The sequence below is a fragment of the Neophocaena asiaeorientalis genome, unplaced genomic scaffold (assembly GCF_003031525.2).
Source record: "Neophocaena asiaeorientalis asiaeorientalis breed wild unplaced genomic scaffold, Neophocaena_asiaeorientalis_V1.1 scaffold167, whole genome shotgun sequence".
NCBI lineage: Eukaryota > Metazoa > Chordata > Mammalia > Artiodactyla > Phocoenidae > Neophocaena > Neophocaena asiaeorientalis.
In genome coordinates, this window is record NW_020175022.1 from 612,289 (window position 1) to 624,264 (window position 11,976).

Genomic DNA, 11,976 nt, shown 5'->3' on the forward strand with positions numbered 1-11,976 from the left:
AAGTTCTGAGCCTCCAGCTCCAGCGTTCCCAGCAAGGGCTGACAGGGCAGCCCCTGTCCCCTCCACACCGCCCTGCCGCTGGCCTGTCAGCTTGCTGACGCACAGGGAGCCATGAGAGGGCTGAGGGAGTTTCTGGCTTTCTGCTCCAGGCCCATCTTGGGGCCCAAATAAATACCAAGTGTTATTCTTGTCTCAGCTAGGCCTGCTGGCTCCTGTCTCTGAGACATCACGCCCTCTCTGAGAATATCCTCTCAGAGGAGAGCCAGGCTCTTGCAGGATGACGACAGAAGAGGATTTTTATATACCCAGCATAACGTGAATCAGAGGCAGCATCTGCTGTGACAGCAAAGACATACTTAGATTCAGTCAGAGATGGTTTGAGGCTGTAATCGCAGGGCTAAAAGGACCCAAGAAATCATCGAGCCCCGCCCCTTCCCTTTAAATACCATTGACCTCAAGCCATCTCAGGGCAGCGGAGCCCATTAGAATCACCTGGGGAGCCTTTAAAACTGTGGATGCCCGGCCCCACCCCAGACTAATTAAATAAAAACCTCTGGGGGTGGGCCTGGGCATCAGTATTTTTTCTTAATTCCCCAGATTATTTTAATGTGCAGCCAGGGTTGAGAACCCTGCTTTAAGATTCCCAGGGTAAGAGCTGCCAATCTGTTCCTTAGGGAATCTCAAAATTCTTAACAATCTTTACCACGAGGAAGTTCTGCCTCGTTTCTTACCTGTCCTCATTTTGAGGAAATGACATTGAGGAAAGAGCCTTTTGAAAAAAGCTCCCTTGGGAGACACTGGATAAAGAAGCACCCCAGACTCTGCAGGGAGAATCCTGGGATTGTCCGAGTCTAAATTCACAGTAACACTCGTGGTGCTCGTTTATCAAACGCCCAAAATGGACGCTGCCTTACTCACCTGCAGCAAATTCTTGAATGTTGTCTGGTCTTTTCAAAAACATTTCTCTGGAAAACATCAAGGGATAAGGGGAGGAGGTAAAGCAGGTCCTGCACTGTCGGGGCAGATGACCCGAGACACACCCGTCCTGGCAGGCAGAAAGCCAGAGGACTCCTGCCAAGGACCCTTTCCTTCGTGATTTTCCTTCTAGTCAGGATCTGAGGCCAGGAGCAAGACATTCTAAATGGCAAGAAGCCTAGGGAATGCTCACCTCACAAGACAGCAAGTGCTGCAGCCAAGTGAAGCTTGCCATTCACTCCACAAACATTTCACAGAACCAGAGACCAGGCCCAGGCCAGGCGGCAAGTTGAAGAGCTCGCTGCCTCCTCCTCGAGGGACTCACGTGTGGTGGGACAGATGTGCAACCCACCACCCTCCAAGGAAGTGTAACCAGGAATCGCCACGGGTCGGGGGGAGGGCACAGTAAACCACGCTGAGAGGACGGACTTGAGATGGTTGTTGGCCCTGCATACAGTGGACACTGGGACAAAACCCACGGCGCCGGTGCCACTGGGAATCTGAAACTGCCTTATAGCCCACCAACTTTTATAGCTCATAAAGCTCGTTCATAAACATTATCTCACTCTACACTCTGTGAAACAGCAATGACTGTGCCCCATTTTACACATGAAGAAAGCAAGCTTTCAAAAGGTTGACCATTTGCCCAAGTTCATAAAGCAAGTAAATAAAGGAGAGGAAGCCCAGGTCTTGTGGTTCCAAGGCCAGTGCTCTACAACATGGCCTTGTGGCCGTGGCTGCCCTGCCCCACCGGCATGGAAGGCCCTCCCTGCCCAGGAGGCCCCTGCCTCCCAAGCTTCAAGAATTTTGCTTCCCTTCTTCTCCTTCAATTCAATTTGAGAATTGTTGAGCACAAATTCTGTGTAAGTCACTATATAAGATATGAGGGATTGATTTTAAAAAGATAAGCCCCACCTCAAAGGAATTACAGTCAAGTGAAAGGAAATGGGTAAGTTCCCAAATGTCCAAAAGGCCAAGTAACCTCCAGGTAGTGCTACGGGAGGGTACGAAATAGCGTGCTGGGAGATCACAGGAGAGAGAGTGATTCCTTACCGCAAGACCCCCAAATCCTCACAGAGCAGCTGGCGTTTGAGAGCGCCCTTGAGGTACACACGGGACGAGGGCTGAGGGACAAGAGCCTTCCAGACCAAGGAGCAGCAGGAATAAAGGCCCCAAAATTAAAGGGAACTGCCCATGTCCTATTGACAGTGAACTCCAGAGGGTAGGAACTGGGTCGTATCCACCTTTGTTTCCCCAGGGTCTAGAAGAGCACTCAAGGAGTGTCAGTGCCCCTGCAGAGGGCGGTGGAATGATCAGAGAGGTCCAGTCTGGCTGGAGTGGGGGCATGTGCAGGGAGTAGTGGGAAGTGAAGGAGGCCCTAGTATGGAGGGCCTTGAAGACCAGGGAGAGACATTCATACTCAGTTCAAGAGACAATGGTGGGGGGACTTCCCTGGTGGCACAGTGGATAAGAATCCGCCAGCCAATGCAGGGGACACGGGTTTGAGCCCTGGTCCGGGAAGATCCCACATGCCGTGGAGCAACTAAGCCCATGCACCACAACTACTGAGCCTGCACTCTAGAGCCCGCGAGCCACAGCTACTCAGCCGGTGTGCCACAACTACTGAAGCCTGCGTGCCTAGAGCCCGTGTTCCGCAACAAGAGAAGCCACCACAATGAGAAGCCCATGCACCACAACTAGAGAAAGCCCACGCACAGCAAGGAAAACCCATCACAGCCAAAAATAAATAAATAAATAAATAGTTTAAAAAAGAGAGAGACAATGGGGGGACTTCCCTGGTGGCGCGGTGGTTAAGAATCCGCCTGCCAATGCAGGGGACACAGGTTCGAGCCCTGGTCTGGGAAGATCTCACATGCCGCAGAGCAACTAAGCCCATGTGCCACAACTACTGAGCCTGCGCTCTAGAGCCTGCGAGCCACAATTACTGTACCCGAGTGCCACAACTACTGAAGCCCATGGGCCTAGAGACCGTGCTCCGCAACAAGACAAGCCACCACAATGAGAAGCCCGCACACCGCAACGAAGACCCAACGTGGCCAAAAATAAATAAACATATTTATATTTTAAAAAAAGAGAGAGACGGGCTTCCCTGGTAGCGCAGCAGTTGAGAGTCCGCCTGCTAGTGCAGGGGACACGGGTTTGAGCCCTGGTCCGGGAAGATCCCACATGCCGTGGAGCAACTAAGCCCATGCACCACCGCAATGAAGAGTAGCCCCCGCTCGCCGCAACTGGAGAAAGCCCACCTGCAGCAACAAAGACCCAACGCAGCCAAAAATAAATAAAAATAAAATTAAAAAAAAAAAAGAGACAATGGATAAACAAAGCGTGGTAGAGTCACACAGTGGAATACTAAACAGCAATGAGAATGGAGGATCTAAGATACTGCTGGGGCTTCCCTGGTGGCGCAGTGGTTGAGAATCCGCCTGCCGATGCAGGGGACGCAGGTTCGGGCCCCGGTCTGGGAAGATCACAAATGTCGGGGAGCGGCTGGGCCCGTGAGCCATGGCCGCTGAGCCTGCGCGTTCGGAGCCTGTGCTCCGCAGCGGGAGAGGCCACAACAGTGAGAGGCTCGCGTACCGCAAAAAAAAAAAGATACTGCTGAGCAAAAGAAGCCAGGCACAAAAGAGCACATATTGTGGAATTCCATTTGTATAAAGTACACAAAAAGTCAAAATGAATCTGTGTGATTAGAAGTCAGGATACTGGCTAACTTTTTGGAGGAAGTGACTGAAAGGGGCCACAAAGGGTCTGAGGTGCTAGTCAGGTTCTAGTTCTTGATCTGGACGCTAGTATCATGTGTGTTCTCAGCTTGTGAAAGTTCAACCAGTTTAGGATATGCCACTTGTCTGTACTTTATATTTCAATAGAATGTTTTAAAAAAAAAAAAAAAAAAGGCAATATTGTGGATCCACTGAAGATTTTTCCAGCCAAGGAATGATATGATCTGTGCTATGGTTTGGGAAGATTCATCTTGCCTGGCTGTTTACAAAAACACCTAATAAAACCTGTCTACAATTTCACACTTTGTTATCATATCTCCAGCCTAAAACCTGAGATCTCTGGATGCCTAAAATAAGTTAGATCCCTATTTCTAACATTTTTCGGTTCTAAAATTCAAGGCATTAAGAGTTCCATATACTGTATATATGAGTATAGACTGGAGAGTTGTAGCTGAATGGCCATAAATCATTAGGATCTGCAAAACCCAAGTGGTGAGCTTGCCTCCCAACAAAAACAGAGTGGGGCTTCTCATGGCTTGCAGTGAGTGTACAGCAGAGACCCGCAGACAGGTGAGGACAGGCATGCTGCCCAGGATTCTGTCCCCTCTTCTCCCTTCCTCTTTTCTCACAGGAAGGACCATCTGAAGCATCCAATGCAGACGAGGGGCTGATTCTGGTTCACTCTGGTATTATCCAAAGGAAATAACAATCACACCAAAAAGAAAACCAAAAGCAAACCCTCAAAGTTCAAACACTTTCTCTCCCCTCTCCCCTCCCCCTCAGAAAGAGAAAGGCCTAAAAGGCGCCAGGACGATTTCACAGAGGAGCTTCCAGGACAGCAAAAGGAGAAGCCTGGTGGCCTACCTGGCCCAGGGAAGGGGATGATAAGGAAGGAAAGGGAAGATGCCTAGAGCTGTCCTTGCAGACACCCATCTCCTCCTGGAAACTGTTCCTGGGCAGAGAAGCAGGGCCACCCCTGCCATGTGACTAAAACAACACCCTCTTTATTCACCACCCCCAAGGGCTCTAATCCTTTTGTTTGTGAACATTGCAAATGGTGAGTTAATTCAGGTTTTAACATCTATCCCCAATCTCGCTGCTGGAATCATTCCTAACTTGGATTGCAAGCTCCCCAGGATAGGAAAGATGTCATCCTTTATCTCCCCTTAGAAGAAAAGGTACAGAAAGTGATGGCCTGATCTCCAAGGCTGACACTGACAGAGGACCCCTAAACTATCTTTTGCCCAAGCCTTAAGCCTGGCCCAAAAAAACCAAACCTCACAGACAGGTTTCCATTTTCCCTTTCCCCTTCCCCTATCTGCCCTCTGAGAATCGGCTGCCACTTTGAAGAACAATGAAGCATGGAAAAAAGACACCCCTCCAGGCCTACTTTTTTTTTTTTTTTTTTTTTTTTAATTTTTCCGAACACGCAGGCTCAGCGGCCATGGCTCACGGGCCCAGCCGCTCTGCGGCATGTGGGATCTTCCCAGACCGGGGCACGAACCTGTGTCCCCTGCATTGGCAGGCGGACTCTCAACCACTGCGCCACCAGGGAAGCCCCAGGCCTACTTTTAAAAAGACAAAGGAGAGCCCTACCTCTGGCTCCCCAGCTCCTGTGTGCTTACGGTGCAACACAGTGGAAAAACCAGGGGTTTGGATTCTGGTTCAGCAATCTGGGGGAGGTATTTCACCTGTAAAATGGAAATGATAATAAACTATCTTTGTAGAGTTGCTAGGAGGATCAGCAAAAATGTACCAAAATGTCATACACTGTGGGCCCTGGGGACACAAACATGGCTCCACCAGCTTAGAGCTTTGGTCCAGGGAGAGAAAGAAAATGCAATTATACAATGTGGTAACTGCTAATGTAGGAAACCAACAGCAGTGCCTGGAAATGGAAGCCATTATTATTTAAATCGTGCCTATCTGTTTGTAGCCAAACAGTATTCGACATAGCTCTATTGTTTTCATCCATTGATGCTCCATGATTTTTTTTCCCTCAGTTCTTTGCTTTTCATCCTATTAGGAACATTTTCACTCAAGCAAATGCCATGCTGAAAGGCAGTGTGGGGGAAGGAAAAAGGTGCTCCAAGACATGGTGGAAAATGGTTTTCTTTTCCCCATGACTTACAAGGGAGTGGCTTCCAACCCTTGGGAGTCTTTCCACACCAATGTTCTCAGGTAGAGAAAGGCCAGACGTCTGAATTTTTTTTAAGTTCTAGTGACCTTGTTAAAGGCCTCTGATAGAGAATAGGGTTCTACACCCAATGGCTGTCTGCTGAGTTTCTCAATGCCAAATTCCCTCTTCCAAGTGTTGGAAGGTATGTATTTATCTTTAGAGCTAAAGTGAATGCATATTAATATTTTTGAGAATTTTGAGATAACTGAAGGAAACCTCTAGAGATAACAAGAAAACCCTGGGTGCCACAGACCCCGGTGCTAGAAAATATTCAATCTCAGGATATTTTCTAAACTTCAGACCCTAAAGGAAGCAACAAGTAGTGTTTAAAGAAAGAGGTCACTCACACTCATCTATCCCCAACGAGATTTCCACTATTTGCTCAAGGCCAGTCTGAAAACCACCTACCTGAAGAAACCACTTATGAGCAACTCCACTTCTTTGTGGGTCCTTAGGTACTTTTCATTAGTAATCCGAGTCTGAATCTGGAGGGGAAGAGCAAAAGGTCATGCTTCATGAGGAGAAAGATTTCAGGGCTCAAGCCCTGGAGGTGTGGGGGGCTTGGGGAAACAACCTGCGCACTTAACCCGGGTCTCTTCCCAGGACGTTTGAACATTTAAGTCATCTGTCTTCTTACAGATCAACATCTTCAATGCTGCCTCCGGCTCAGGCTTAGGGGCCTTAACTAAGGTCGGGTCTCTACCGTTGGGAAGTTCTTGTTTGTATCTAAGTTGAAGTATCCGGCAGTCATTTCGGTCCATTTCTCTGGCCCATCCCTGTTTAAGTTTTTTTCTGGACTTTCAGGCGCCTGTTGAGCTCTGTTCAGGGCTCCAGAAGCCTAGGGTCCGCCGGGTGTGTCTCCACCCACCAGCCTTCCGCCCCTTTATCTGGGAACAGGCTCCACGTCCCTTTTCTCTGGGGCCCTTACCCAGGGGGAGCTGCACTCTAATGGAGGCGGGGGTCAGGGGCCGCACCCACCTTGAAGCCGCGCAGCTTCTCCAGCTGCTCGGGACTCAGCGCCTCGGGGTACAGCCCTTGAATCCCGCCCGGCAGGGTCGCCATCTTGTCGCGGTCGTCAAGGCGACGGGAGGCGGGGCTGGTGAGGACCCACCCCCGGCCTGGCCCCGCCCTCTCCAGAAGGGGGCGGGGCTGAGGGAAGCAAATAGGGGGCCGCTCTGAAGCCGAGGAGTAAGCTCAGGAGGGTGTCTAAAGGATCCCCTTCCCCAGATTTGGGGACTGAATTCCCAGCTTGACTGCATATGAAAATTAGCCCTTTTTGACCCCACCCAACCTCAAATAGTTTTTTCTTTAGCTCTAGAGCATAACTGGAAAAGGGATTCCTAAGGCAGAGTCTCCCAGAATCTGGTTCCTGACTCTCTCATTTAAAGCCTAGTAGTAGGGAAGGAAAATCTAGGCTTCTTCCCTTTCCACCGGCCCGGGAGCCAAACCCTTCCATCCTTCAAGTGCAGACACTTGACCCTGAAGTCTTGGATTCTTAACACAACATGAAAGCACCCCATAGGATGGAATGAACCGAGTTCTACAAAGGAAGGAATGTTCTCAGACTAAAAATGCTGGAAAGGACCTGGGGACATGCTGCCAGAAGTTTCCCCTCTTGGACTGACTTTCTTGTGTAGATTAACTGCTCCTTATAAATTCTAAATCATGTCTCCCACTCCCAGTGGAGTAGGGGAGGGGAAAGGCAGTTGGTCTTCAAGATGTGTTCTTCTGCTATCTGATTAAGAAGAGAACGTGAGACAGAAAGCCAGAGAGCTGAAAATAGCACCTAGAAAGGGCAGGAGGCTGTCTGACAATACACGCAAGTGCTGAATTTCTACACCCCCTCTGAGATCATGAGCAGTAGAGACCTTGTGAGAGGCAGAGAAGAGCCCAAAAGGAGGCAGTCTTTTCAGATTTGAGAAAACTGCCCAAGGAGCAAGGAAAGAGCTTAACAAGCCCAGCATTAGGCCATGGCCTGGGAGGGGGTCTCTCTGCCATCTGCCTCTCGGAAAAGACTGAGGAGGGAATTCGCCGGCAGTCCAGTGATTAGCACTCCATGCTTTCACTGCTGGGGCTGGGTTCAATCCCTGGTCAGGGAAGTAAGATCCCGCAAGCTGCACAACATGGCCAAAAAAATAAAGACTGAGGAAAAGAAGTGAAAATGTTGGCAGTTCCCAAGCCAGGAAAAACACCTCAAGAGGTAAATTAAATAGTGGGCTACAAACCTCTTCTCAGAAACCCCATCTGGGTAGTAATCATTTTGATTGTTTTTTAGGAGCGAGAGTTATAGTGAGAGGTAGATAAGCTGCCATCTGTCAGAAGTGATTTTTTTAGGCAGGAGCAGAGGTTAATCAGAGGTGATAGTTCCTGTTGGCTAAGACCTGTCTCTTCCCACCCCTCCACCCCCCAGAGAAGCTAGTGTTGGAACCTCTAAGTTGCACCATCCAATGTGGTCACCATGAGCCACCTGTGGCTATTAAGCACTTGAAATTTGCTGAAAGTGTCAGATGAGCTGTAAGTATAAATCACTCACTGGATTTTGAAGACTTGGTATTTTAAAATGTAAATATCTCTAATAATCCTTACATTGATTACATGTTGAATATTTTGGATATATCATATAAACTCGTTGAATAATACATTGAATATACTGGTTAAATAAAATATATTATTAAAAGTCATTTCACTTTTTCTTTTCACTTTTTTAATGTGGCTACTAGAAATTTTTAAATTATATATACAGCTTGCATTACAGTAAATGGTGCTGGTCTGGACTGTCAAATCTACACACACACACAGAGGCATATACATGCACAATTCCCTCCATCCCCCACCCCCATGCATAAAATAATTAATGTCTTCCTTCTGCTAAGCTATGATCTTCTTGTGATTTGAGAATCAGTCAAGCCTTTCTTGACTGACCACATCCCATGGCCCAAACCCCAAATACACATATGTGTAAATGAGAGAGGCTACTTTTCTTTTTTTAACAGCACCTCAGTTCTCACTATTGTAAATTGTGTTGGCCTTTCTTACCTCTCCACTTGAGGTAGAAGCCACTCGAGGGAAGGAAGATTATATAATCAATTCTTTGTACACTCTCACAGATTCTGCTACAGAAGTCTTCACTCCGTTTTCAATTAGTGAGGCCAGCAAGTATTTGATGACTAGCCATTCTGCCCACACATACCATCACTACATTTTGACCTTTCTGAAAAGTACCCCAATTATTTAGCATGTCTCGTTTCCTAAGAATCTAAAACCAGGAGTGAGCTCTCTCTTTATAAAGTCAATAATCTTTTAATGTAGGGCATCTTAACATTGAGTGCAGAGAATAAGAAAGAGGGTGAGCTTGGGGATGGTGGGCAGAGAAAGTACCTTGGAGGAACCTAGTTGGAAGCCTCACCTCCTCCTGGAGAGCAATTCCCTGGTATGCGCCTCTGGGTCATTTTTCCCCCCAGTCTTCACCCCACAGGGCTTCCCTCCCCTACAACCTGAAGGACAACAGAGAGGTGCCCACAGTCGCCCAGCAAGGAGGGCCTGAAGAGAGCTCCCACAACTTCTCTCCTAAACCCCACCTCTCCTCTCAGACTGAAGCCTTCCGTCCGGGGACCACAAACTAAGCGAAGGATTGGAGGCGTTTTGCTGCCTGCAGCTGTCTCCTCAATTGCTGACTGGGAGGAGGAGTGAGGGGAGCTCATTATAATTCATTTTTGTGAATGTTTAATATTTCAATTAATATGATTAGCCCCAAGCCTGAATGAGCAGCAAGGCGGCAGATCTGCTGACAAGACACAGAGTAATGAGATCAACAGGGCCATGGGGTCTTCCTAGGCTCCATCCTCAGAGGGCGTGATCTGTTTAGCATCTCCATAAATACCAAGATCAGATTAGGAGGCAAGGGAAGGAGCAGTGGGGGTGGGGAGATGGGTGGAAAGTCACTTTCCAGATGTATTTGCACTCTTGACTCCCTGGCACTGCCATCGCATATTCTGACCACCCTGCACTGGGTCCTCTTCCATCTCCCCCTACCCACCCCTTTTAGAGGACCCTATTGGGAGCACCTGGACATCCGTACCATGAAGTGTAATCACGTCTACACATACACACACACACACACACACACACACACTCACACTTACACTCAAACATACATACCTGTCAGAATGTGGCTTCAGGCCACAGAAATGATGCTAGGGAAGGATGGATGGTGGTGAATGGAGAATCAAGCAGTAGAAGGAAGGATAGCTCTCACCCAGGGCTCAAATGAAGACACAAGGGGAAGAAAGGCCAGGCTCAACCACTCCCCCCATTCCCAAGAGGAGATTTGACAGGGAAGTTAAACGCATGGACTTTGAACCACACTGTCCGGGCTCCACTCTCAGCTATACCTCTTTCCAGTGTGTGACCTTAGGCAAGTCATTTAATCTCTCTGTGCCTTGGTTTCCTCATCTTTACTTGAAGATAACAATAGAACCTACATCATAGGGTGGTGCTAAGGGTTAAACAAGTTAGTAAATATAAAGCACTTAAACAATGCCTATGACACGGACCAACACCGTAAGAGCCATCTAAGTGATAGTACTATTAATTCCCTTCCAGAAGAAAAGCCTGCCTGTCCAGAGAGCTGAGTCAGGGCTGCTGGGATTCAGGTGGGACAGATTTCAGAGATACCAGCACCACTGTGGAGACATCAGTCCCATTCTGGGGTGAAGAAGGGGTGACAGGAGGCAAGGAGTTCCACAAAAGCTGTGAGCCCAGGTCGGTAAGCACCTGATGGCAGGCAAGGGCTGCCCCGTCCAAGAGGCTTGATGCCAGCAGATACTCCCTGCATTGAGGGGGAGCTGTGAGTGAGCCCAGTGTACAGAGGGGTCAAGCTCCCTCAACATCACAGGGCAAACTGATCATCTGTAGAAGTTTAACTGTTTAGGGGAGTAATGGCCCCCAAATATGCTTCCCCCATCCCTCTTTGTTACCTGACTCAATTAGAAAGTCCCAGTCAGGGAACATAACTGGGGTGGGGGAGAGGGGAGAAGCAGAAGGAAGGAATTTTGGGGTTTCCTCTGCCCTAAAGGGGAACTTGCCAGCTGTGATTCTGCCCATGGAAGGAATCAGGAATCTACTCTCATCAGAGGCTCTTGGCATTGACTACTTATTCGAGAAATATTTGTTAAGCTCCTACTACGTGTGAACAAGACACTGTGCTGGACACTGAACAGTAAAAGCTGAATTAAACAGTGTCCTGGTCTTCAAACAGCTTCCAAGTGCGAGCTCCCGCTGTCACCACTGCTGCCTCCCTGCCCACGCACTTATACACACAAACGCCCCAGAGGGCGAGGAGGGGGCGTCGGCAAATGCCAGCAAGATCGAGTTTTTCTTGGTTCCCTTTCTGGAAAACACAGTTCCCTCTCTGCACTCATCTCACCCTGCTCTCTCTTCCACAGCCCCCTTTCCATCTTTCTCTCTGGGTCCCTTCTGCCCTTTCCCCCAGGCTCTGCGACCTGCTTCCCTCCCCAGCTACACCCTTCTCCCCATCCGCCCCTAATCTGCCCAGCCATCTCTATGCCATCTTCTTTTCCCTGTTTTCTTCCCTTGGCTCCCCACTCAGTCTCCCCAGATGCCAGCTCCTCTCTCTTCCTCCCCCCTGCTCCCCTCTCCTGGGTCTTCTCTTCCAGCACCGGGGACAGCTCCAGCCCCCGGAACAATGGACCCCACCTTAGGGCTCCTCTATAAATTCTCCATCTTAGTGCCTTGCCCAACTCGTGATTAGGGAGTAAGATGGGGGAAGGGTTATTATCAACAGGACCAGCTGCTCTTCTGGGGGTGGGAAGGGAGTCAGGGAGGAAGGAGATAGGAAGAGGGCGTGGCTCTTGTCTGGATTGTGCGTCCCTCTCCAGGGTAGAGAATTTGTCCTCCACCCCTGAGACTGACATCACTGATGTCAGGGGAAAGGAGGTGGGAGTGGGGAGGGGGGTGTGGAGGGGGGAGGTTTTTGTTGAGGAGAGCGCGGCCGGAGAGCAGAGCTCCGGGACCCAGGTGACCGGGAAAGCAGGCAGCCCCAGCGGCGGGAGCAGCCAGCAG

General features: G+C 49.2%; 1 protein-coding gene across 1 annotated transcript in view; it reads right to left on the minus strand.

Annotated features, from left to right (window-relative positions):
- The window catches only part of RIIAD1 (regulatory subunit of type II PKA R-subunit domain containing 1), a 15,473-nt gene that overhangs the window by 1,235 nt on the left and 2,262 nt on the right, over window positions 1-11,976 (minus strand). Inside the window, exons 2-4 of the mRNA XM_024762893.1 lie at window positions 6,874-7,044; window positions 6,304-6,380; window positions 919-965 (exon numbers count right to left, since the gene is read on the minus strand). Of these exons, the coding sequence (XP_024618661.1) occupies window positions 919-965; window positions 6,304-6,380; window positions 6,874-6,957 (208 nt within the window). The 5' untranslated portion in view covers window positions 6,958-7,044. The remainder of the gene's footprint in view (window positions 1-918; window positions 966-6,303; window positions 6,381-6,873; window positions 7,045-11,976) is intronic.